At 41.2% G+C, this 27,907-nt stretch overlaps 1 protein-coding gene across 1 annotated transcript; it reads left to right on the forward strand.

The window, feature by feature from the left end:
* Positions 1-2,467: 2,467 nt before the first annotated feature.
* LOC112053194 (cadherin-23-like) lies at positions 2,468-27,864 on the forward strand. Its single transcript, XM_024092523.2, has 35 exons — positions 2,468-2,537; positions 3,609-3,689; positions 3,908-4,057; positions 4,740-4,845; positions 5,612-5,759; positions 6,874-7,110; positions 7,806-8,001; positions 8,363-8,658; positions 9,125-9,301; positions 9,538-9,731; positions 10,596-10,713; positions 12,171-12,296; positions 13,246-13,424; positions 13,891-14,072; positions 14,814-14,988; positions 15,626-15,827; positions 16,712-16,853; positions 17,443-17,640; positions 18,099-18,220; positions 18,723-18,883; positions 19,461-19,536; positions 20,226-20,351; positions 20,666-20,786; positions 21,268-21,365; positions 21,778-21,910; positions 22,438-22,542; positions 22,768-22,937; positions 23,411-23,509; positions 23,818-24,010; positions 24,522-24,631; positions 25,240-25,400; positions 25,785-25,991; positions 26,338-26,502; positions 27,036-27,141; positions 27,697-27,864. Exons 1-35 carry the CDS (start codon positions 2,468-2,470, stop codon positions 27,778-27,780), a joined length of 5,214 nt encoding a protein of 1,737 aa, XP_023948291.1. The 3' UTR covers positions 27,781-27,864.
* Positions 27,865-27,907: the final 43 nt, after the last annotated feature.

A 27,907-nucleotide genomic window follows, 5' to 3' on the forward strand; every position in this document is an offset into this window, starting at 1 on the left:
AACTTGTAGAGAATAAAAAAAAATTATCTTCTTCACCATGAAATAACGAAAACAGCTTGAAGTAACTTAGATAAAATTTGGCAGGGAGGTACGCAAAATTCGTTCGTAATGGATTTTGCGACAAGGTCGGATTAAAGAGGTCTAATTGCGGACGAAATCGCGGGCTTTATAGCTGCAAATATTTTACCCATAGAAACGTCAGAATTTATAGGTACTATCGAGTTAGCTACGTAGCTAATGACGCATTAAACAAAGCAAGAATTAATGATAATATCAGAGTTCAGCGATTGGAAAAGCACTTGCAACGGCAATATTAACTGATAAGATAAAGGCTATACTAATAAAAGTATTCCTACTGTCTGTTTAGCTGGTACTGATAATTCTTTATTAGAACTTTCGCCTCACTGTTACATTGAAATACTAAACCCAACAAAGAAACAACGAAAATACATTAATTCAAAAATTATTGTCAGTCGTTATCAACCCACTCACTGCTGAGCTCGAGTCTCCTCTCAGAATGAAAAGAGTTAGGCCAATAGTCTATCACACTGGCCCAATGCGGAATGGCAGACTTCACATAAGAATGCAGGTTTGCCTACGATGTATTTTCTAGACACGTAATATTTAATTTCTTAAAATGCACACAACTGAAAAGTTGGAGGTGCATGCGCCAGACTGGATTCGAACGCACACCCTCCGGAATCGGAGGCAGAGGTCATATCCACTGGGCTATCACGGCTCACAGTCAGTACCCTACCCTAATGACAGCATGTCTGTCTGTAACCCTTTAAAAAATAGGGTGTACAGCTCAGCATAAAACACAACATACTCGTAAAAGCATAATACATGGCGTTGACGAGACCCGTGTGACGTCACAGCTTTCATTTGAAATTGAAAAACATATTCGGAACCCAAAGTGATGTTACTTATTTAACCAGAATGATTTTTTTGATAAAATCATCATGATTGAAAAGAAAAAGATTAACCTTAGACAGGGATGAAAACGAGTGACAATAAATTTTGCAACGGAAATTGAATAAAAGAACCTTTGCAGATTTCATTTACCCCTTTATCTGTCTGTAAGCTATAGAGGCTTGAGCTCAGTTGCAATCCTAGGTAAGTTCGTGGTGTTGAATTTCACTAGATGCAGGCGGATCGTGATATTAGGAAGTCTCTACAAAAGGCCCATGTCCTGCAGTGGACGTCCTTCGGCTGATTTAATGATGATTATTGAATTTCCGTGCCTCGGAGAAAAAGTTAAGCCATCGTCCTTGCCATTATCATTAACATCTGATAACTGAACTGAATTATTGGCCCCGTGGTTGGCTTACTCAGGTAAGGATAAGGAGGTTCGAATTCCGGGTCAGAACAAAAAATACGTTCTTGGGATTTTTCTTATAAGAAAAATCTTAATAGCAGCCTGGAGTTGGGACGTCGACAGTGTTGGTACACCCCCGTGCCTCGAAAGCCTATAAAGCCGTTGGTCCTGCATCTGATCTTCCACCGGTCGTGTCGGCTACCCGTGCCGGACTGTGAGAAATGAGGTAATAGAGAGTTCACAAGAGATTGCGTACACACTTGTGCACTATAATATCTCCTGCGCAATGAGATTGCTCGCCGTGGCCGAAAACAAAACAATTCGGTCGAGAGCTTATTAAAATTTGATAGCGATCGTTACAAAAACATCATCCCTCTAAGGCCTTACCGTTTTGGGCAACACTCTGGAAGTAAGCTTCAAATAACCATCCTTTGGACAAAGGCCTGACCTGATGATATATTTATGATCCCTCAATGAAAAGTATTGGACAAATATTTCCAACAATTTACGAGTATTACTTCCTAAACCACTGCACCAGGTGCACTGACAACATCAAGCGAAGGATGCAGGTGGCTCAGTATCGTGATTTTTGGAAGTCCCTACAAAAGGGCTATGTCCTGCAGTGGACGTCCATCGGCTGATATGATGATGATGATGATGATGACTTTCTAAAAGGTTTTAGAGAGATGAGATATTAAATAAGCCATAAACCAGGTGTATTTTATATTCGATAGGTAAATAGATAAGTAGGTAAGTATTAGATACATTAAATGGTCCTTTAATCAATATTATAATGAGCCATTATCACACACAATCTTATCGATCCGTGTTTGTCGTATCGGGGAAAATTGTATGAATTGGCAGTGCTGTTGTGAAATAATGAAATTAAGACGCTAAAATTAGTAATTCAGTGCTGTTTTCTATAAAAATATTTAGATACAAAGGTGTGGCAAATATAGTAGCCCTTAAATTATTCTAAGTTCAGTTAGTGCTTCAGAAATAGTTACTAAATTATAACAATTCTTTAAGGGTATTTTTATCGTTTGCAAACAATTTTTGGCAAATTGAAAAAGTTTGTTTGTTGATTTTTTTACTACAATAATTGTATTGTGAATCGTTAAGTTCTACAACAGGAAGTGATAATGCAAGATGGGAGTGCGTTTAGGTGAAATGATTCTGGTAGCATTTATTATTGGAATTCCACTAGCGGCATCACAAGGTAAGAAATTATTTTATTTCTTGAGGATTACTATGACTACAAAATTACTCATCTTACGCATCAAAAGCTCATCTAAACTTGAATCTTCATCAGTTGCAGTGTTATGGAATGAAATGTTGGATGTAACTTGTAAATCCTCTCCTAAGGAAGAGAACAAGCATTCAGAGTCAGTATTAATCATCACCCGCTAACATATTAAGCTGTTAATAATTCAAATGAATATATTAGTACAATATTTAAAAATAATGTACAAAAATTAAAATTATTGTTAGCTGTAGTTTATTAGTACAATATTTAGAAAAAATCAAAATTATTATTAGCTGTGAAATGACTAGCGTATTATACCCTCATTTGTAATTTGATTGTTGGTAAACATTGCACTAGCTTGTACTATAGGTCCTACGTACAATTTCTCAAAAGAAAAATACTCGTACCTTTATGAACTTATATTAACTTGACCTTGAGAAGAGCGAGTGATTAGTTTCCTTTTAGTCGTCTACTGATTATTATTTATTTATTATTATGATTTTTATCAATTTATAAAAGGCATTTGTCTTATCGAAATTTACATTAAAACATGCGATATACCTACTTTTGGTTTCTACGAATAATTCATTGATAAGACTTTTTAGAACTGCTTTGACATGCTGGTAGGATGAGCACAGCAACTCCTACGAGTATGTATACAGTCTGTAGTCTCAGCGGCAAAAAGAACGAAAATGTACCACACACTTGTGCCACACACTTACCGGTTTCAGCTTTCTCTGCTGGAAGCTCCCAGTCTTGATTCTGTCTACCTGATATAGTCCCTGAGTCAATGTGTCAACGCATGTAGCGTCTCACATTAGGACCCATTTCCCAATGAACCAGCGTCAATCGATCAGGTCCTTGCCATCATACCAACTTATTCCTGACGGCCCGATTAGCGCAGGAATATTTATGATGACAATAGCGCTTTTTATTGTATTTCAATTTGAAATCTATGGCATCTATGATCACCAAATACATTGAGAGCTTAGCTCCAAACTGTTGCTTCAGTTACTGAAAACTATCGCTAATCTTTCATTTCAGGTTTGGTTTTGGAACGATGCTCCTGGATGACCGCCATACCCAGAGAATCTATGCCCCACTTGCCCGAACAGAATTTTGATGGTAAATAATAAAAAAAGTTACCTACTAGTTAAAAGAACAAAAATGATCTCGTATTTTTAATGGTTCATCTAGTTACCATAACAAGACTTTTGAATTGTTTGCCAAATTAAAGATGAAAAGAGTTACTTTGGAAGTTATTTATTTATTATAATTAGTAATTAATTGATCCTGTCCTGTTAAAAAATTGTGATATAGGCTGATGATTAAAAATAATTCAGGTTTAACATGGAGTCAAAGGCCCTTCCTGCCAGCGCCCACGAGAGAGGACGTTTGCATGGACCAGTACCTGGCAGATGCCGCAACACAGATCATCCTCATGGATGAAGAGATTCAGGGGGACGTTGCCATTGCGAAACTCAACTATAACGGTAAAAGATCATAGTATTATGAAATATGTCGGAGAATCGAGTTCTGGGTCGGACAACGAAATGTTGAGTTTTATTTCTTCCAACAAAACACATTAGCGTGTATAAATTCCAAAATCGGTGGAGTTACAACCCTGTTGATCGTGTTAAGCCTGATCATGTTAAGCCATAGGTTCGGCATTGTTATTACCATCTGATGATGATCGGTGTAATGTTGTAGTCTCAAATATTGGCATTCTAAATCCGCATAGCCGCGTAGGAGCAACTCGAAGGTCGAAAGTCTGTATTCTCTCTCCTATAAGGGGTTGAGCCCTGCTTAGCTACTTACCTAGGTCCCAAAAGGAGGAGGTTCTATGTTCCACTTTAATTCTTAATCTATACTAATAATATAAAGCTGAAGGGTTTGTTTGATTGAACGCGCTAATCTTAGGAACTACTGGTTCGATTTGAAAAATTATTTCAGTGTTAGATAGCTTATTTATCGAGGAAGGCTATAGGTAAATATTATCCCCGTATTCCTGAGGGAACGGGAACCACGCGGGTGAAACCGCGCGTCGCCAGCTAGTTAGTGATACTTTTCGATAATTCCTTCGTTCCAAATTCTGAACAGTGTACAAGTTTTACAAATTTTAAAATACATTATCCATCCATCCAAATTACCAATGCCAAAAACGTTCAATTCCAGGCGCCAGCGCCCCGAACATCGAGCGTATGGTGTCGGGCTCCTTCACTATGCTGGGGCCGGAGTTCCGCAGACAGGACGACGAGTGGTTCCTCTACATCACCCAGACGTATGCCCTCTGTCATTATACCATCAGCTTCATTATTTTCATCCAACCAAATATTTTACCAATTTCTTTCTTGGCGTGATATAAAATGTTATTAATTTTAACCCATGCCAAATTGCAGTTTTCTAGTTTTACGACACTGGCTTTGAGTTATGTTACATAACTTTATTTCACAACAGCTTTTGTTTTGTATGAAATTTTCACGTTCGAGGGTTGGGGCAATTATAACTCTTCAAATTGTTATAATATTCCTTGTAATTTAAAACTCTTCTCGTGAAAGTGGATACGCAGAACTATGTTTTTAAAACTTACTGATAAATATAAAAATATTAAATACTTACTTCCCCATGCTTTGATATTTAAAGTCATAGGTAAATATAACCTCCGCCTTCAATTCGGAGGGCGTAGGTTCGAAACAAATCCGGGGCATGCACCTCCAACTTTTCAGATATGTGCATTTTAAGAAATTAAATATCACGTGTCTCAAACGGTGAAGGAAAAAACATCGTGAAGAAGTCTGCTTACCTTTAAATTATTCTAAATACCTTACAAGTGTGAAGTCTGTCTGCATATCTGAGAAATTTCTTAATTCTCTCTGTGTGTGAAGTCTGCCAATCCGCATTGGGCCAGCGTGGCGGACGCATTAACCCCTCTCACTGTGAGAGGAGACTCGTGTTCAACAATGATATGAATATGGGTTGTTGATGATGATGATGATGATGATGATGATGATGATGAATAGATGATGAATATTATTTGTCTGTGACAGCCAGGACTACGAGACGCCCGGCATGCAGCTGTACATGGTGGTGGTGCGCGTGCCCGGCGAGACGCTGGCGGCGACGGTGACGCTGCAGATCGTCAACATCGACGACAACGCGCCCGTCATACAACTGCTGGACTCCTGCGTTATACCCGTTAGTGGTACCCTATTCTACATCAATGTATACCAGTGCATCGATGTAAATCGTTAGATGGGCCCCTCCATATTAAAGAACGCACAATGTTATGTCATTACTCAATGACGTGCACGCACATCTTGACTTAGTATGCAACAAGTGAATGCTGTGACTTAAAAAATATTTTACTGATTTTTTCTTGTTTAATCCCTTAATTATGCCTTCGTGATAATTTTGGAAGTGTAAAAACACGCAACACGAATAATGAGAAAGTTGTTACTTTTCATTCGTAATTTGCGAAACCAATGACAATTCCGCGACGCTTCGGGGCCCATCTAACGATCTACGATCGATGTATCAGTGAAGGATGGAATTTAGACGACGGTGAACCGTCGCAAAGATGAAGTCGGTTAAAAAGGAAATTCATTTAGCGTGGCACTAACTCCGGTTTCTCATATATCTACAGATGTAACTGTAGTTATGAGAAACAATATGGGTGGATTTTAAAGGTAACCCGACGGGAATCGGCTTGCGTGAAATCTTCGCCGCTAATCTATACTAATATTTTAGAGTAGCAAAGTTTGTGGTATTGTATGGGTAATCTCTAGATCTACTGAACCGATTTTGTAAATGCTTTTACTACTAGAAAGCCACGTTGTTTGTGAGTGTCATAGGCTATATTTTATCCCCGTATTCTCACGGGAACGGGGAGTATGTGGAATGCGGGGCGTCGGCCAGTGTTAGAATATTTGACCACTTCTCGTGCGCAGTAACCCAGTTGGTAGTGATGTGGGTCTCAAAATAGCTCTTGGGTTCGATGCACGGCTCAGTTTAGTTTTTTAACCGACTTCGAAAAAGGAGGTGGTTCTACGTTCGACTGTATGTATGTCCAGCGATATTTCAGTAATTTGTGGACCGATTTAAATGACAGGAAATGTCAGGTCTTTGATGGCATGCTGGAGAAATCGAGGGGAACTTTCGAAAATCGTAGAGACGGGTAAGACAGAAAGAGATTTCTCCCGCGAAAAAAAAGGTGACGAAGACGAAGGACAGTTAAGGGTACTTCTTTTCAAGCGCAAAGGCAGTCTTATCGCTATGACTTTCTATGTTCTGAGTTATTTAATGAATGCAGGAATTAGGCAGCCTCGGCCTCACCCACTGCCAGTACCAAGTGAGCGACGCCGACGGCCGCATCAGCACCAGCAACATGACCTTCAGCATCGACAGCGACCGCAACGACGACGAGATCTTCTACATCCAGGGCGACAACATCGCCAACGAGTGGATGAGGATGACCATGACCCTCGGCCTCAAACGATCCCTGGACTTCACTGTCAATGTGCTGCATATCTTCAGGGTTACCGCATTTGTGAGTTTTCTCTGCCATATATTAATATGTTACTTGAGCAAATATGATAAATGCATCTTACATTAATAGATTAAATCTGAATCTTATATAATTTGTATATATTAGCCAACAGAATACTCTCAACATACTCGTACATGCATGCATTGCTGAAGTTCATGATCATGACCTGTATTATTTTGTTTTTATTTTCACCATGTCGCGGCGCTGCTCTAATATACAGGAGACCTTGCCCTGTAATCACCATCCTTATCATCAGCCTGTATCCGTTCATTGCTGGATATAGGCTTTTCCTAGAGTCTCTCTGTAGGACAAAATCCGCAACGAGGAAATGGATAGGAGAACGAAATTTATCGACGTAACGCAAAGGATTAACAAACTGAAGTGGTTATGGCCATATTAGTCGCAGAACAGATGATGGGTGAGGCACACAGTTCGAAGAGCCGATGAAAGGTTCGAAGGTGCTGGAATGGCGACCCCGCCCGCGCTAGAAAACGCAGTATTGGTCGACCCCCCACCAGGTGGACTGACGACATCAAGCAAATCGCACTGGATTCGATGGATGCAGGTGGCTCAGGATTGTGATGCCCTGTAATGAACCATAAAAATAGACTGACAATGATGATGATGATGTCATTGAAAACGGTTCAGTAGCTTTCTTTGCTAAAATTGAAGCATTCTGTACAAAATGTCCACAGGATTCACTCCCGAACAACCACACAGTGACCCTGATGGTGCAAGTGCAAAACGTGGACCACCGGCCGCCGCGCTGGGTGGAGATCTTCGCCGTGGAGCAGTTCGACGAGAAGACTGCGAGGAACTTCACCGTGCGCGCCATCGACGCCGACACCGGCATCAACGGGGACATCTACTACAGACTCGAGGCTGATGAAGGTAATGTCATGACTTTGATGGGTTTGCCTAGACGTTGCTTATAGAATTGTGCCAATGTGCATGACTCATAAAACTGATTAGAGGAAGTCTAGCAAAAAATAATATGCCTGTTCAAAGCTTAATAATAATCAAAGCAGTAATTTTGGCCTCACTCGGTTGGCCATTTCTTTTCATAAATGTGTGCTTCTTCCAAAGTTGTGGTAGTTTAATTAACAACCCATATTCGGATCACTGCTGAGATCGTGTCTCCTCTCAGAATTAGAGGGGACTCGAGCTCAGCAGTAGGCCAACAGTCCATCACGGGCGAATTTCCAGTCGAAAGACACTATGCCACTAATAAATGTCATATTTGCTCTTGCAGAAGACAAAGAATTCTTCGCAATCGATACTATACCAGGCGGCCAAAACGGCGCCATATTCCAAGTAGCTGCCATCGACAGAGACAAGCTAGAGCGGCAAATATTCCCCGTCACTCTGATAGCCTACAAAGCCAACAACGAGAGCAACACCACGCCCATCGACGTGGTCATCATCATCAACGACGTGAACGACCAAGCGCCCTTGCCTTTCTACGAAGAGTACACCATCAGTATACCTGAAGAAATTCCCCAGACGTTGAACTTTGATCAAGAGTTTGGATTTCATGATAGGGATACGGTAAGTAAAATTTATACAATTGTAGATTTTATTCATTATGTAATTAATCAGTATCAGTCTGTGTTTCTCAATGATTCACTGCAGATCTAGCTCCCTCCTTATTATAGCTAGGCAAATTAATTCGTAACACTCCCGATGGTCCGTGCGGGGCGGAAGGGAGGTAGCAATGCCCTGCGCGCAAGACATCATACCCGCTCTGTCCTTCCCTCTGCCCCGCGTGTACGATTTCACACCCGCGCAGTCCTTCTCCCCGTCGTCGGTCCTGCGCCTGATTTGTCACCAATTGTATCCTCGTCCGTCCCGTCGGAATATGAGAGTGAGGGAACAGAGAATGCACCTGTGCTTGCGCACTGTATGCACACACTGGTGCCTCTCCTACGTACATGGTTAATTTCACCATGAGGTGGACCGCCGTGGCCGAAAATTCGGTGAGGAGCATTTAATTATAATAAGGTTTTGGTTCCAGGGTGAAAACGCTCGGTACAGCGTCCGCCTCGAGAGCGTGCACCCTCCTGGTGCAGCCAGCGCCTTCGTCATCCAGCCCGAGGTGGGCTACCAGCGCCAGACCTTCTTCATGACCACCGCTAACCACAGCATGCTGGACTATGAGGACGAAGAATACCGATACGGGATTGAGCTACAGGTTTATATTTAAAAATAACACTATTAAATACACTTTATGCACTGTTTGTAAACTTGTCAATATCTATGGCTCCTTATCAGGGATTTTCAGGGAAGGGCCTTTTATTTAATACATCAAGGTTCGTAATTGTTTGGCCATTTTTAAAGGAATAGATTAGTTTCATCACTGTCACACCAGAGGTATTTCGTACCAAATCCTCGAACCTTACACTTAACTATACTAACTCGTCCCTTCAGGTGATCGCCACAGATTTGGGCAACGCGACACTGGTCGGAGTGGCCACCGTGTACATCAATCTAATCAACTGGAACGACGAGCTGCCGATATTCGAAGCCAGCACCTACAGCGTGACCTTCGACGAGACCGTGGGGGAAGGCTTCCACGTGGCCACCGTCAGAGCTGACGACAGAGACGTCGACGATAGTGTGGTGTAAGTCAAATAAACTTAGAGCTGTGTATATCTCTAGCCCGTAAGTCGAATACTTGTATTACTCGTGTGTGTAGGTACACACACACACACACGAGTAATAAGGGCATTCGACTGTAGACATGCAAGACCTTCTCTGATGAAGATGCCGTCCACGACCCTCTCCTGCGACTTGAGCCACTCGATGTCAATAATTTAAGAAGTACGATATGAATTTCAATAAGAAGCAATATGATGTCTTGCATTCATTATTTTTTCATTGAATATTTCCCATATCTATTAAATATGATTAATATTACTGTTCCCCTCCAACAAGTCGGAAAAGATTGTATTAGGAGTGGGTACAACAATAGTCCAGATAACCACGACTTTTTGGTGACAAGTCCGGCCTGTTTATCGAGGAGCCTTCGCTTCACTAGTGGTGGGTAGTAAGTATCATTTTTTTTGAGCAACTAACCTATTGTATTTAAATGCGCCGTGATAGTGGATATAACCTTTGCCTTCGATTCGGAGGTCGTAAGTTCGAATCCGGGCTGGAGCATGCACCTTCAACTTTTCACTTATGTGCATTTTAAGAAACTATATATCACGTGTCTCAAACGGTGAAGAAAAAACACAGTGAGGAAACCTGTAGTAAGCATACCTTAGATTTTTCTTAATTCTGTATCTGTGTGTAGTCTGCCAATCCGCATTGGGCCTAACCCCTCACATTCTAAGAGGAGTCTCGTGCTCAACAGTGAGCTGAAAATGGGTTGCTAATGATGATGATTCAAATGAGTTGCAGGATTTTCTGGCACGGATATATATATAGTGATTTATGTTCTATAATTGCTGGATAAATGTTATTTAAAATGATTTGGTTCACAGCCATACACTAATGGGCAACGCGCAGCAGTACTTGAGGATCAACGAAAGTACCGGAGACATCTACGTGTCTATGGACGAAGCTTTCGATTACCACAGACAAAGCGAACTGCTGGTCCAGGTTAGCTGTTTCTTTTTGCCATACAACTTACAACATGTTATACTTACCCCGCAGTTTCTTCTGCATCGTGCCATTCTATTTATAAGTATAAGGTCTTTGCGTTCTATGCTCTTGCATGGTAAAATTTTACTATCATATGGCAACATTTTATCCTGATACGTTTATATGTTCTGACGTAAAAATAATCATCCATCAAATTTTAATATTGATGAAAAGAATAAATAAAAGTTTTAAAAATCTCGCGGGAACCATGACTTTTTCAGAGATTAAAAATAGATTAAAAGTATGCTCTGCTCTAAGGTCCACTTTATCTCTACACCCACCCAAAATAGTTTAATTTACCACGGATTAACTTTAATAGGTGGTCTGTGAGTTTAAACCTGAAAAGGTAACAGACAGGGAGACTTACGAGTACTTTCGGATTTATAATACTAGTACAACCCGCGGCACGTAACTTTAGCGCTGACCGTTTATGCGCAAAAGTCTAAAATACGGTATCGGAGGGGGGCTGCAGGTATGAAGGGCGGGCGTGCGTAGCGTCCGTAGCGGTGATTGGCTCTCTAGTCGTATTCGGTCCCCGGCACTGATACGACGCTCCGCGAACTCCCAGTGTACAGTCGCGTTCTGAATTGTTTTGTTATTGCTATTAATTTTTATTGTTGGTTTTCGTTAAGTTTATTTGTTAAATATATATATTTTAGTTTGTTTGAGACTTTACAGTGAATATGTCTAGAAGAAATACTGTTTTGAGAAGACAGGCACGGAAAATGGTGCATGACGTGCATTGTTTTTTAAAAAGAGAATCTTCTGAATTAATATATTCTTTAAAACAGCTCAAAAGTGAGATTGGCGAAGCTACGAGTATTTTATCAAATCATTTAAAAAGTCAAAAGTCAACAAGTAAAAAGTCTTGTCGAGTTACCATTGAAGGCGTGTTACCATTGTCTGATTCAGACTAGACTAGAACTTACATATCTAGACTTACATTTATCTGAATTAAAAAATTATAATTGCAATAATGTTTTTATTTTTTACATTCTATATACTTGTTAAAAAAACGATGTCTTTGAAAATATTTGGAAATTTGAACTATAAACTACTCGTATAACACCTACACTGTGAACTTTGTAATATAGAAGTAATAACCACAATATTTTATTTAATAAGTATAATATAATTATGCGTGCGTGACAGTACCTATGCACAGCTATACCCCACATTTCGTTTATAGCTAGACTTACTATTTAACATAAACATTAAAATAATGTCATTAAAATTATTTACTTATTAATTAATAAACGTAATAATTGTATTGTGTGCGCGACAGTACCCATGCGCAGCTATCCCCACCGTGTTTCGCTCAGCGCTAAAGTTACGTGCCGCGGGTAATACAAGTATGGATACAATACTTATTTAAAGGATCCACTCGAAATAATTCCTGCATTAAACTGTCAAAGGTCCGAGCACACGACACGCTGGGCATACCCAGCAGCATCACCGGCACGCCGGTAGTCAACACGGACACGGCGCAGCTCGTCATACAACTGAATGACATCAACAACACGCCGCCCAGCCTCCGACTGGTAACTCATCATGAAATGTCAAACCAATAGTCACCCATTTCTGAAAATGTTCATCAGATTTATGCTGGAAGCACATGCCTTACCACAAAATTCATAATACCCTATAGGAACTATATTGTTAACTAGCACACGCCCTGCGGTTTCACCCGCATAGCTGCTGTTCCCGAGGGAATAACGGGATGAAACAACCTATGGACTCACAAATAACATGGCTCTCTATTGGTGAAGGAATTATTAAAATCGGTTCAGTAGATCCGGTGATTACCTTCTCTATCGTCGCAAACTTTACCTCTTAATAATAGTATGTGGATTTTTGAAAGTTTTTCATCATGTTTATCCTGAAATCACACATGGACACAAAATACGTAGTAAACTATAGGAACTATAATGTTAATGAATTAAAGTTTTTAACGTATATACGAGTAAAATGTCTGTATATAAAAACTTCAAATGTGTCAGGAGTATAGGTAGGTACGGCAATAGTCCAGCGGACGGAGATAGAATCTACGACCTCTCGATATTGATTCAGGCTTCTTTACCGCGGAGCTGTTGAGGCTTATTATCCGTTTTTGAAGAAATTACAGAAACCTATAATTAAAGTCAAGCGGGTCACGGGAAGCTGGATGATGGAGCTCGAGACCAATTGAATGTCCTTACAAGGTCTATTTCCAGTAGTGGGCGTCCATCGGCTGTTAATGAGGATGATGTTTAAAATGCCCAAAATCCGTTTGACACAATCGAGACACATGGTAATGCGTTAGCCAAATAGAGAGATTTACACAAATCATTTGAGGCCACTTTTGTCTACTAATAACTCAAAATCTATTTAACGTGAAAACATGAAATTTGGTTTACAAACCAAATATATATTTAAGTAGGCAAACGACAATGATACTATCATACTAAAAGCTAGCAGAGTATGCTTAAATTACTTAATGTTGTAATACAGCCACGAGGAAGCCCGCAAGTGGAAGAAAACGTACCAAAGGGATACATAGTGACGCGGGATCCTCTGGTGATCACTGCGACAGATCCTGACACCACTGCTGACCTCAGCTTTGAAATCGTGTGGGAATCCTCGTACGCGACCAAGCAGGGAAGGGAAACCCCTGCGTCAGAATATGTGGGGTACTGTACTTTAGCATTGGATTTTATTTTTGTTATGTATATCATTATCAGACTCAATACTAAGATTAAAATCACTTTGTTTGTCTTAGTAAACTACGATGCAAGTAAAATCTTGGCATAACTCGGCTATGCTAGCGCCTTCCCGTTTAACATTTTACGTATTTTCACAAAAACGGGAACTACTCGGGGAAACCCACGGAGAATGAGTTAATATAATGATGCTGGGAAAGCTCCTTAAATACGACCTAATTATCTCACTGGAAGACGCCCCGGGTAGTTCGCGTTTCCGGAATACGGGAATAAAATGTAGCATATGCTTACTTGGCGAAGCTTTCTAATGGTCAAAGATTTTTTTAAATCGGGATTTTTTTTAAAGTTTTGAAGTCAAATCGTAACAAACGTTAACCCTTTATAATATTAGTTTAGATATTTCTGAGCCATATTATTTGTTATTTCTCTTCTGTAGCTGTTTGGAAATTCAGACATCGTATCCTAACGGAGACGACCGGCGCGGCTCCGCTGTCGGAGTCTTGGTGGTGCAGGAGATCAAGACAAACGTTACAATCGACTTCGAGGAGTTCGAAGTGCTGTATGTCACCATCAAAGTGGTGGACCATAACACCGTCCTCGGAACTGATTACGATGAACGTAAGTATCCCAGTTCAAATAATAATCGCCACTTTTAAAAGAATGAACCATAATTGCGGTACCGACTTGAGTACCCTGTCTAACGTAATCTGAACGAATTTACCGCGGATCATGGCATGACAATGACACCCAGGTCCTATTAGTAACAGCGCCAAAATTATTCAATTTTTAACAAGAATTTTTCGGGGAAGACCGAATCAGAACTCATGATCAGAAGCTAAAATATAGTTACACCAGTTAACCACTGAACAAACTAAAACAAAAATCATGTTAAAATCAGTATTGCCCAAAAATTTTGGAGGGTTGAAATTTTATAACTTTAGTCATCATCATCATCATATCAGCCGATGGACGTCCACTGCAGGACATAGGCCTTTTGTAGGGACTTCCAAACATCACGATACTGAGCCGCCTGCATCCAGCGAATCCCTGCGACTCGCTTGATGTCGACAGTCCACCTGGTGGGAGGTCGACCAACACTGCGCTTACTAATGCGGGGTCGCCATTCCAGCACTTTGGGACCCCAACGTCCATCGCCTCTTCGAAGTATGTGCCCCGCCCATTGCCACTTCAGCTTCGCAACTCGTAGAGCTATGTCGGTGACTTTGGTTCTTATGCGTATCTCCTCTATAATTTTAATAGATAGTTAATTAATTTTGTATTTTATAAACATTGCTGAAAATTTTAAGAAAACATATAAATGAATAAATGGGAGTAAAAGATGTTCTTTATTTTTCGTAGTGACGTTCACAATAACCATCATCGACATGAACGACAACGCCCCCGAGTGGGCCGCCAACACCCTGACGCAGGCGCTGCGGGTGCGCGAGAACTCCGCCGCCAACACCATCGTCGGCTCCGTGCAAGCCACGGACATCGATGGGCCGCTGTACAATCAAGTGCGGTACACTATACTGTAAGTCACAACCTTCATTGTCAAATACTAGCCGACGCCTGTGACGTTCAAAAATCGGTATAAACTTTCATGTCGGTACGTGACCATTTTTTCAGAAAACAGAATAAATTGAAGCTTAGCGGCGCAAATTATTGTATAGCGTAGTAATAGATGTTGGCAGTTCGTTTTGAATAATCCAACTTTCAACATCCCTTGTTTTGCTACGATAACCGTCCAAAAAAGCCCATTTTAGCAGTATTATTCTGTTTTTGTTTCGTCTGTTAGGTATGGTACACATACTATCCATAAAAGATATAATTATGGCCTTCCACCAAGAACTTTTTTGTAGATTTATAAAAGAAGAATATGCCTCCATTGTTCTGCTACTCGAAGGGTGTTCTCGTTTTCGATGTCGATTGGTGAAGGACAGGGAAAAAAACACGAGCGGTGAAAGTTCACAAACTCCGTATTCCACTCGGTGATTTTCTCTCAATCACTCGATAGAGCCGGCACCCACACGGTGAATCCTTGGAATGCTATATTCATCTCTATCATATATTCTGTAAAATCCTAAAACAATTGAACAAATCTGAAGTATTCCGTAACATATTCTTCCGTAAAATCTCTGTACAATTTGTTACTTCTGTGATAATTTTAGCCCGAGAGAAGACACTCCTGAAGGCTTACTTCGGATCGACACCGTCACCGGTCAGATCGAGGTGGACAAAGGTGCAGCGATAGACGCCGACACGCCGCCGCGCGACCATCTCTACTACACCATCGTAGCCAGCGACAAGTGCTCGGAGGTCGACCCGGATGATTGTCCCCCGGACGACCATTACTTTAATACTGAGGGAAATGTAAGTTTTCCTTTTTTTTCGGGGGGGAAATCTCTTTGTAAGATGCCCGGCGGATATTGGGAGGCTCCAGGACCTCACTTAATCTCGCCGGTGCCGGTAAAGAATATTTTTATTTTTTTATACCACGTATAACTTGTGCCACTCTAAGCTGCTATCTTCTAGTGTCGCAGATTATAAGCAGCCAGAGCCCCCATTCTGGCCGCTTGCGACTCCGAATTCCCAATTCATATTACTGGACGGACAGTCCTAGTACGTTCTATTTTTTGGTTGAGAAAGAATACAATAAGAAACTAAAGCTAACTTATCTTATTAGCTATTCAAATCATACCCACGTGGAATGGTGGCTAAAATACTGGCTGCAGTTCCATGTTGGACAGGCTATAACTGACGTCTTCTTTAAATAATATGTTCTCTTAGTTTGTTTTTAAATTGTCGACACTTGTTTACCTAATCCTAACTTGTTTTCCCGTCTTGTTGATCCAGGGGTTAGCATGTGGATTCGGATCATGAAGTCCTGGGGATGAGCCCTGGGTTGAGCTTGAAATACTGAGTTTGTTTTTCTTCTAAGAAAGAGCATGAAGTTAAGAAGTCGGTGGTGTAAACCGTCGTACCTCAAAGAACATAATAAGTCACCGTTCAGTCGGTAATTAGGATCTGATAATGGCTACTAAAGAATTAACCATTAACACCTGCTAACCCACATTAGAGCAACATGTTGGATCTAAGCTCCTCTAAGGAGAGAGGCCTGACATTGTAATGGGCCAGTAATATAGGCTGATAATAATGACTTTCCGTTCCACGCAAAGCAACGTTGCAACATTGTATCGTAAACTTCGATAGTCCTCTAATATTGAAAATCTGTTTAAAAAGGTTTCAACTTCCAGATCACAATCCAAATAATCGATACGAACAACAAAAGCCCAAAGGCGCTGACGGATTTGTTCAACGTGACGGTGTACCTACCTGAGGACGCAGTGCAAGGAGACGAGGTGGTGGTAGTCGTGTCCGAGGATCTGGACCGGGATGGTGGGATTTCGATCTTAATCCTTTAATTATTCGGTTTAATGCTCTCATTGTTTGGTATTGATCGCTATAGTTATAACAGCAAGCAAACGAGCATTCATGTAATCTAACGCTAGTGAAGCTACCAAAGAACTTTTGAAATACTAATGATAGACATGGCGTGTGTAATACAATGCTGAGGTACCTTTTTAAAAATTATGCCAAATAAAATGGTGTGATATGAGTTTTTGGTTTGACATGCCCAAGTCGAGTCATCTAGAAACTGAAATAATGTTTAAGGTAATGTTTTTGCTTTATTTAATTACCAAGCCAAGAGATAATTTTGTCTATACCTATTTCGCTCTTTCTTTCGTTCCATTGTGACGAAAGATTGCGCGTCTTAGGATCACCAGCTATGGAGGAGTGCTTTAATAGTTTGATAACGATGACAATATGAAAAAATAACCATACGACTGAAGTAAAACTTCTTTCTCCCTCGCCCGATTACACTTATCGTAGATCATTCACTCATTCACACACTTATTAAATCAAGCCTGTTCAAATAGATTTTAATTGATAAAAAACCTTGATAGGCACTGTTTTGTTTCTCCAGAGATCTACCACACGGTCAGTTACCAAATCAACTACGGAGTGAGTCCGCGGCTCCGGAACTTTTTCTCCGTGGATCTGGCCACGGGGCGCATCTTCGTGGACTACTCCGCCGAAATGGGCGAGGTGCTGGACCGAGATGGAGACGAGCCGGAACACCTCATATTCCTCAATCTCATTGATAACTTCTACTCTGAAGGAGGTTTGTTTTCTACTTTTCTACATGTGTACTTTTTAAATCTCCAATTCGTCCGATATTCCAAAAAAAAGTCTTCAAGCTATGTTCGGAGTATCTCTGCGTGATCGATTTAGGAATTAGGAGATCCGCATAAGAACTAAAGTCTCCGACATAGCTCAAGGAGTCGCAAAGCTGAAGTGGCAATGAACGAGGCACACAGTTCGAAGAGCCGATGGACGTTGGCGTTCCAAGGTGCTAGAATGCCGACCCCGCACGAGAAAACGGAGTGTTGGTCGATCCTTCGCCAGGTGACTGATGTCATCAAGCGAGTGTTGCAGGGATTCGCTGGATGCAGGCGACTCAGGATCGTGATAATTGGAAGTCCCCACAAAAAGCCTATGTCCAGCAGAAGACATTCATCGGCTGATATAATGATGATGGTGAAATTTTAAAGATTTGTTGTAATGCTCAGGCTATTACAGATGGCAACAGAAATCAGAACACCACACAAGTGCTGGTGGTGTTGCTTGATGTCAACGACAACGCTCCGGAGCTGCCGACCAGGAACCGGCTCTCGTGGTCCGTCTCCGAGAATTTGAGCAAAGTGAGTGATTATGTCATAGATTTGTGCGATATCTGCACCCGTAGCTGATGTATCATCCGCGTTGGTCCCTTTCGATGTGATTATTGGGATAAAATGTAGACTATGTGCTACATTTCATCCAGTCCTTTTCTGATTTGATGATTTCCACAGGTCTGTTCTGGATTTCTTCCATCCACACATCAAAATCAAATCAAAAAAAAAAGGAAATACTTATAATATAGGAAAGGTGTTTGTACGCCTGCAGGATTTTAATCTAATAGATTAAAGTTTGTACCTTTTTTTTGATAGCAGGCCATGGTAATAATAAATTAAGTACCTGGAGAAATTCATCATAAAAAAAACAATAATTATAGCTAGTAAAGTGATTTCAAACAAGCTGTTTTCATTGAGAAATTATACAATAAGAAACTTAAGCTAACTTATTCTTTTTCTGAATAAACGATCTTGAAATGACAATCTGATACTGCACAAATTCAGACATTGGACTATTCTGATGGTGTAGGGCAGCAGATTGAGTCCGTACATCTTCGCCCCGGACCGCGACCAGCCGGACACGGACAACTCGCGCGTGGGCTATGCGGTCGCCAACCTCACACTGCTCACTCAGCGAGACATCCACGTGCCCGTGCTGTTCACCGCCGTAGACGTGTACACCACCAACAGGTAATGCAATCCTCCTCAATCTTGTAGGTTATGGCAGTGAAGGCTTGAGACTAGTCATCTCCTCATAGATGAGAGCTGAGGCCCTCATCCAAAGGCAGGTGCGGTAGGCATCTAAGGAGTTAAGTAAACCTTGGTGTCTTTGGGAGATTTCGAGGTTCCTTCCTAAATATTAAGCGTATTTTTAGCGGCCCAAATTGAGAAATTATATTCCAAGTCGCGAACCTGTGTGTGAAATGATACACACAGCTTCGCGGCAGCGTTTCGACTGTGAAACACAAAGGTCAAACTCACCAAAGGGTCCCCAGGGAACTGTTGCCACGAAGCTACGTGCCTCATAAGCATGAACATCATTTCTCATGATATTCCATAGAAAATCACGTGGACAATTCAGGATTTGAATCCTGATCTGATCCTACTTTTCAAAGCCTTTAACGGCCCAAGCTTTATATTTGCCTACCGTTCTTTTCCGTTCTGAGAAACTCTAAGCTTTAGTAAAGTTATGAAAATCTGGTCATTACCCTTAGTCTGTTATTACAACTACTATATTTTATTGTTTATTTTTATTTTGCGAAAACAGGTTCAATGTCAGTGGCGAATTGGAAACTCTCTACGATTTGAAAGGCTACTGGGGAACGTACGATATTGGCATTCACGTAAGTTATTCTTTTATTTATTTCCTAGGCTAGTCACATCTGATGGTCTACAATTAAAATCATGTCTTTTGATGACAACACGTAATATCAAGAAGATTGTGGCATTTTAAACTACACAAATTTGGCAAAGAATTCAATTTGTTTACCATATAAGAACATCTCATCATAATAAATGATTATGAAACACGGCTAAAACTCACGTGATATTACGTCGGAGTATGCCCGACTAGTTTCGAACCCATACGGGGCCCTTAGTCATGAGCTGCACTCAACCCCTCTCCGCGCGCGCAATGCGTGCAGCAGCGCGTCGCGCAGCCGCTTCGCAGTTTGGATCGTGCCGCGATGCAAGAACCAGCTCATGACTAAGGGCCCCGTATGGGTTCGAAACTAGTCGGGCATACTCCGACGTAATATCACGTGAGTTTTAGCCGTGTTTCATAATCATTTAATATGAATAACACTCACGATAGTTTAAATTCTAAAATCTCATCATAAACTTCTAATAGTCTTGTACCATTAGGAGGAAACACAGTCAAGAGCATTTTGAGCAATAAAAGGTGCTTTTCGTTTCTAGATCTATTTTAATACACTAGGTATATGTACAGAAGTGGACGCCTAGATCGGCTGATTATGATGAATTTGATATAGACTAATTTCCCGTTTGAAGCAAACTGTGTGATTTGCTGCAGGCCTTCGACCATGGAGACCCGCAGCTGCAGTCATCGGAGATCTACCAGCTCGTCATCACGCCGTACAACTTCCACGCGCCCGTGTTTGTGTTCCCCAAGAGTGATTCGGTCGTTCGCTTTGCCAGGGTAGGTGCGTTTGAGTATATGTATGTTGTACCTACACATTTACGAGTAGGATCTTCTTCAAAAGTTTTCCTACACTTATAGTGAGTTTTTCTTCCAATACATTTTCAGTAGTAGTCCAAAGTTGGGTCCCTGGTGGTGTCACACTTCCATCCCTCGGAAAGTAGTAGGTAATCCATCTGTCCGATCATTATCAACATCTGATAGAGGTCGTTTCATATTATCAACTTCGAAACGAAGTAGCGTTGTGGGTCTAAGCTACAGATCGTCTAAAGAGAGAGACCATTAAAGTAGGCTGATGATGACCACATCAACAGGAGCGGGCAATGGTGAACGCACGGCTCGGCCTCGTCTCCGGGGAGTTCCTGGACACTATCCAGGCAACCGATGAAGACGGCCTGGAAGCTGGACAAGTCACCTTCGATATCTCTGGCGATGGTAATTTCTATGATAAAAAACGTTACTAGTAGTAGCTAGCTAGTTACCTTCGGAATAGGTATGATTCTTTTAAAATAAAATTTCTAAAATATATTGACATTTTGGAACATGGTCAGTTTTTTTTGTGTTTGTGCATTATTAACACCCTTTTGTATTAATTTAATTTTAATCAAATTAGATTATGTTGTGTATGTGTTATAATCATAACATGCATATTCGGGAGCTGGAGCTTGTGCTTTCTTCTTCTTCTTGAACTTTCTTGAGTCTACCCTCCAATGACCTCCCTGGGTACTAGTTTTACACCCAGAGAATTGGACGGTAGAGGTACTATATATACCAAAAATAAAGGGCCAAGTTTTTGGATCATCTTTTTGTACCGTAAATGTTTGCCACGTCAGCTTATTCAAACGAAGTTTCTTTCCACCTTGTCACTTTTAATATTCTTTAATTTAAATGATTAATTTATAATCTCTACGTACAGATGAGGCGTCGCAGTATTTCCAAGTGTTAGCAAGCGGTGACAACCAAGGTATTCTGATGCTGCAAAAAATGTTCACCGAAGACGTCAAAGAGTTTCAGGTAAAGTACCGCGTACTGGAATTTAACATAAGCATATCCTTGGCACAGTATATTCTGTGTCCATGGCCATACTGGTTTTTTTTCATGTAAATAAGCTACTACATATTGTTATGAAAAACAATAAAAATGCAATGTTGCCCAATTGAGAAAGTTGATTGGTAATTATCCCTACAAACTTTAAAAAATAAATCAACTGTTCCATTTTTCCCAAAGCCTAAGGGCATCCCCGGACCCCACGGCTTTACGGGGTCCTTAAATACCTATGCTATAAAACGGCTAGCACATGTTCAAAAAATTCAAGCTTAATAAATAACTGGGTTTAGTTCCATATTTGTGTATGCCCAAGACAACGTTGTCTCTGCAACCTAACGTAATTTTGTTTCTTTAATTAAATTGTGATTCTAATATGAAGGTGGTCATTCGTGCTATGGACGGCGGTACTGACCCCTACCCTCGCTCCACGGTCGTGACCTTGCGAGCAGTGTTCGTGCCAACGCAGGGAGAACCCACTTTCAGCAACAACATGTTCGATGTGGCCTTCGTAGGTGAGAACTGCGAACACTACGCTGAGTTACTTAATGATAAATGTAATTGCCACATTAACTCCAGGGCTGGACTTAATATCTGCGGGGTCTAAAATTTGTTTCCCACTCGCCTTCTATTAGCACAAGCTCAAATAATAAGACAGAAAAAAGTATAGCACAGAAGTAGCATACAAAAGGCGGCGATATCGCTACGTAGCGATTCCTTCCAGGCAATCCTTTCTTTCCTTCCTTGATTAGGCAGGCAGGCACCCTTATTGTTTAGTTTGAGGGGAAAGGATAGAAGGGTGAGGTTCGGAGAAATATTGGTCATGTTAAAGACTTGGCTTATCATTAGCAGTCTGTTTTTCTTAGTATAGCATATGTTTTCTGTGTAGTAAGCAATGGTTTATAGTATGAAAATAAATGAGCATAAGTACATTTTCCAGGCAACTAGTTCTAGCTATGAAAGAGGCCTGACCCTGCAGTGGACCATGATAGTTGATGATGATGATGAAAATACGATGAGGTATATAATAGTCGTGTTTCAGAACAGGAAGAGGGTCTATCAGAGCGACACGAACTGCCGCACGCCGTTGATCTAAAAAATTATCTGTGTGAAGAAGATTGCCACAGTGTTTACTACAGCATTATTGGTGAGTGTTGAACACTTGACGATAATTACTATAGTAAGTTTAATGGGGCGAGGTAAAGTATGTAAACAAATTAACAACATCACTGCCTACGACAGATAAGCACAGAGACAATACTCGCTTAATCATTTTCACTCGATTTTAAAATAGATAATTAGGAAGAAAGTAAACTATTCTTTCTTTTTCTAAAGGGTTTGGAATACTAGGAATATATTGATTACCTTGCAGATGGCAATGAGGAAGGATACTTTGCGTTGGATGAAGCCACGAACGTTCTCACACTTGCAAAAGAGCTCAACCGGAGCCAAGGAGAGACGCGCACGCTACGGGTGGCAGTGAGCAACTCACGCGACGTCACTGCTCCACTGCCGAGCTCCATCCTCACTGTCACCGTCACTGTGAGTTACTTCTCTTGTTTGTTCATCCTCACTGTCACTGTAAGTCAAATCGTGTTAATCATATTAACCGGACCCAGAGCTAGACGTGTTAGCTGCGAGTGGCAGCGAACAACTCGTGCAACGCAACCGCACCGCTGCCGTCCTCACTGTTACTGTTATTGTTAGTAACCAACTAGTCATGTTCCTCCATCTTTACTGTCACGGGCACAATCTTTACTAATATTATAAAGAGAAAAGATTTGATTGTTTGTTTGCATTGAACAGGCTCTGAAACTACTAAACCGATTTGAAAAATTCTTTTTATTTAAGAATTACACTGTCCCCGAGTGTTATGCTATATTTTATCACTGTATTCCTACAGGAACGGGAACTATGCGGGTGAAACCGCGCGGTGCCAGTGTGAAATAAACAGTTATATTATAACTATCGATCTGTAGGTATCTACTACCTTTATAATATGTTGTGCATTTCAGGTACGGGAGGCCCACCCGCGCCCCATTTTCGCCAGAAGCCTGTACACCGCCGGAATATCGACCCTCGATAGTGTCAGCAGAGAACTACTGACAGTACAGGTAGGCTTCCTTAATACTATAACCGGAATACTTTAATGAACTGATGTGAAGTAAAGGTATAATCATCACAAGTAGAATTTTTTAGCAGGGTGCCCTGCCGCTAGGTGTCCCATGATACATTTTTCAAACTTAAGGCTTTGGACGCTGCTCAGAATTTGTTGTAAGAAAGATAATATTTCAAATTCCAATCCAGAAGATCATGACCAGAGTCCCGACACCGCACAGCCAACCGAGCAATGGACTATTGAGGTTACACAACTTAAAATAAAAATACTAAACAGTCACTTTGTGTTCTACTCAACGTATAGGCGGTGCACTCTGAAGGGTTACCGATATTGTACGAGATGGACGAGTCGTCCATGGTGACAGACGACAGCCTGGCCAACGTGCGCGAGTCGGCCTTCCTCCTCAACAACGTGTCGGGCGTGCTCACCCTCAACATGCAGCCCACGGCCAGCATGCACGGCATGTTCCAGTTTGACGTCATCGCTAAAGACCCCAGTAAGTAACAACTCTTTCCTGATAAAGGAAAGAAGAGAATGCTCTTCTTTCCTCAATGTCATTGGTATAGATACGCTCATTTTTTTCCATGGCTTTCCTCAAAAACAATATTAAATCTATTTGTTTAGATTGCCTAAGCACAATAACCTCCATAAAGGAGCATCATGAAGGAAGACTCTGTCGTGAGTCCTTAAAGTCTGATAATTATTCTGATATTTGTATTGTTTTTCTCCGCGAAAAACCCAAGCAATATCACCCAGACTTGACAAATTATCCACTACATACGTTTTACTCTGAAACCGGAGTATTCTTGGGAGATGTTGGCTTTAAACAATTTATTCACTGTATATGACGACCTGCCGCAAAGTAAGACACCTATTTATTACTAGTATGCATAAAAATGCATTAGGTACTCGTACGTAAGTGGCTTTTGAGCTGTTTAGATCCCTAAAGGTCTAAAGTTGCAAGTTAAGATTGGATCTACTTCAAATTGAGGAATGAATGATTTCAGATGAAGCTAATGACACCGCAGCGGTGAAGATTTACCTCATATCATCCCAAAACAGAGTGTACTTCCTGTTTGTTAATGCTCTGACAGAAGTGGAGTCACGTACAGCCTTTGTGAGTTATACCTTCTTATAATATGATCATCTTCTTTGTATTCTGGGAGTCTACTTTGTACCTTGAATTTTTTAAGCGTTTGGTCTGTATGTACCTACTGTTTCATACGATTTGAAAAATTATTTGAAGGATTGTGTTTTACTGTCACTTGTTTTATTACGGTTTGTTTTATTTGCAATACATAATATCCTAATATTACCACAATCGACTAATATTATATTTGTACAAAATTTCAATGGCGTCAGGCTTTATAAATACATATATAACTAGAGTGTCGAAATGGAAACTCTAGCATAATAATATTATAATAAATCTTCTGAGTTTTAGTAAGTGGCTTCATCAACGAAAATTGGCCGTCGTAGCGATGAGAATCCCAATTTTTGTATGAAAATCGGGCCAATACTGTGTCTCAACAAAACTCGCGGCAAAATATTAAAAATTAACTCAATAATATATACTTCGATTATATATACGTCTATATAATCAAAAATTATATATTTTGAAAGTCAGCAATATATTTGTCGGAAGTTTTTAGTATTAGGACTTTTTAGTCTGCATAACATTTCGAGGGGGATGTTATTTAAGTTAACTATTGCCTCTGTACATAGATAGCGCAGACCTTCAGCGCAGGCTTCAACATGCAGTGCAACATCGACCAAGTGGTGCCCGCCACCGACTCCACGTCCGGCGCCACTATCGATGGAGTCATAGAAGTGCGAGCGCACTTCATACGCGACAACTTGCCCGTGTCCGCACAAGTCATTGAAGAGTAAGTTGAAAATGTGAAATGGTGACAACAAAAAACAAGGCTGAATTAGATATTACACAAAGTAGGTACTCGGGTAAATATATTTTTGAAATGCAAACAATTCTTATAATTGATAGAAAAACAGCTAAATTCATTTAACCGTTTTTCAGATTTAACATACGTTGTAAACCATAAACTATTGAAGTAAGACTTCTTTACGCACGCTTGACTTGGGGAGTAAGCTGGTGAATTAGTTAAGAAAAATGTAATCGAAATTAGGTATATAGGTATCTATCTATCTATGCTGCCTAGCGGATTAAGGCATGGCGGAAGTAGTCCTACTTCCTCGGACTAGCTCTACTATCAAAAGTTCTCCTACCTATTAAAGTATTGGTCTTCTTCCAGCCTCCGCACCGACAGCCAGCTGCTGCGCTCCATCCAGACGACGCTGAACACGGAGCTGCTGGTGCTGCGCGACTTCGTGACGGGCACCAGCCCCGACCTCAGCGCGGACCAGGGTCGCGTCGTGGTGTACGTGCTGGCCGGGCTCTCCGCACTGCTGGGCGCGCTGTGCCTTGTGCTGCTGGCCACGTTCATCATCAGGACCAGAGTGTGAGTGTAGTACCACCGACAGCAGCTGCTGCGCTCCATCCAGACGACGCTGAACATGGAGCTGCTGGTGCTGCGCGACTTCGTGACGGGCACCAGCCCCGACCTCAGCGCGGACCACTGTCCCGGCCCACACTAGAATAGTCCTATGGACCTACGCGCCAATCTTCGACTAGGTACGCTCTGAAATGGCAACATGCTGAACTGCACTGCTGTTACTAGTCAGGCTGGGATATATGTATACGTGTACTGCGCAACCGCACACCTTGTGTCCAAATCGGACTCGAAGTTACGCGCGGTCTATACAAATGTGTCTATAAATTTAAGACATAGTATTGTTCTCTTGCAGGCTGAATCGTCGTTTGGAAGCGCTGTCCATCCCGAAGTACGGGTCGCAGGAGTCTGGGCTGAACCGGCTGGGGCTGGCGGCGCCGGGCACCAACAAGCACACGGCCGAGGGGTCCAACCCTATATGGAATGAGACCATCAACGCGCCGGACTTTGATGCTATGAGGCAAGTAACTATCTTTGCATCATCATAATATCAGCCGATGGACGTCCACTGCAGGACATAGGCGTTTTGTAGGGACTTCCAAACACCACGATCCTGAGCAGCCTGCATCCAGTGAATCCCTGCTGCTCATGACGTCAGTCCACCTGATGGGGGGTCGACCAACATTGCGCTTTCTAGTGCAGGGTCGCCATTCCAGTACTTTGGGACCCCAACGTAAATCGGCTCTTTGAACTATTTGCCCCGCTCATGGCCACTTCATGTCTATAAAAAGAAGATCGCCAAATGTTGTGTCGCTAAGTATGACGTGACGGGTGATTGTACCATCATTTTGTGGTAGAGGAAACACCTCGAGCAGGTCCCAGGACTTGTGACCTTGGGTGTAGGTATGAAAGATTCCTTTAGAATGCGCACATAAGTGCAGTAGGTATGTATGTATGTGCACAGTGCAGTAGCGCATAGTTAAACTTACTTACATTTAACATTTATTATTATACTTAATTAATAATTTAATCATTTATTTTGCACCCGACCAGCAACGCGTCGGATGACTCCGATCTGATCGGCATCGAGGACTTGCCGCAGTTCAGGAGGGACTACTTCCCTCCGGAGGATGGGGACTCGTTGACGGCAGTGACAGAGGTGACTCACTTTCTACCAACGAAAAATGTTCTTTCATCTAAACATCATTAATCAGCCTATTTTAGGCCTCCTTCCTTAAAGGAGAGGCAGAAGTGGTATGGTGCTTAGAACAACCACGCTGCAGCAACAAATTCGTTCGTTCGCTATAAAAAAAATCAATTTAAAATGAACGGCTCCTATTAGATGTTAAGACTATAGCCGGGACCGGGGGTTTCGTGCTTACCGAGGCACTGAGGAATAACTTTCCTACTCTGAGCAGAGTATTTTTACTGAAACTACCTTGTACCCGAAACGCGAAAGAATAGCCCGACCCTGTGTAAAAACTGGCTGACGTCGACGGAATATAATAATTTCTGTTCCCGTGAGAATACGAGTATAAACTATAACGTAAGCACTAACAAATAACGTGCCTTTCTAGGTTCTAGTGGTAAAAGAATTTTCAAAATCGGTTCGGTAAATCCAAAAATTACCCCGTACAACACCACAATCTTTACCTCTTATAATATTACTTATAATACTACTTAATTAAAACACTAATTATTGTTTTATTTTCAGCCGGTGGCCACACACGGCAACAACTTCGGGTTCAACCCCACTCCGTTTAGCCCACAGTTTGCCAATCGGCAAGCTAGGTTATAGCCAATGCGTATTATTGTGTAACTAGTAGTTGCGATTGTAAATATTGTTAAAGTTATTATTATATTACAAAGTATTTATTTATTATTATTAAAATAAATTATTATAAAACTCAATGTTGTTTAAATAT

The sequence above is a fragment of the Bicyclus anynana genome, chromosome 10 (genome assembly GCF_947172395.1).
Source record: "Bicyclus anynana chromosome 10, ilBicAnyn1.1, whole genome shotgun sequence".
In the NCBI taxonomy this organism is placed as follows: domain Eukaryota; kingdom Metazoa; phylum Arthropoda; class Insecta; order Lepidoptera; family Nymphalidae; genus Bicyclus; species Bicyclus anynana.

What these genes read in the sequence shown, in the direction of transcription:
- LOC112053194 (XM_024092523.2), top strand. Translation starts at nt 2,468, where the DNA reads ATGGGAGTGCGTTTAGGTGAAATGATTCTGGTAGCATTTATTATTGGA. An exon ending in CGCCGCCCAGCCTCCGACTG is followed by an intron (nt 12,297 to 13,245) that starts GTAACTCATCAT and finishes GTTGTAATACAG; the next exon opens with CCACGAGGAAGCCCGCAAGT. An exon ending in CGGTCGTTCGCTTTGCCAGG is followed by an intron (nt 20,352 to 20,665) that starts GTAGGTGCGTTT and finishes CCACATCAACAG; the next exon opens with GAGCGGGCAATGGTGAACGC.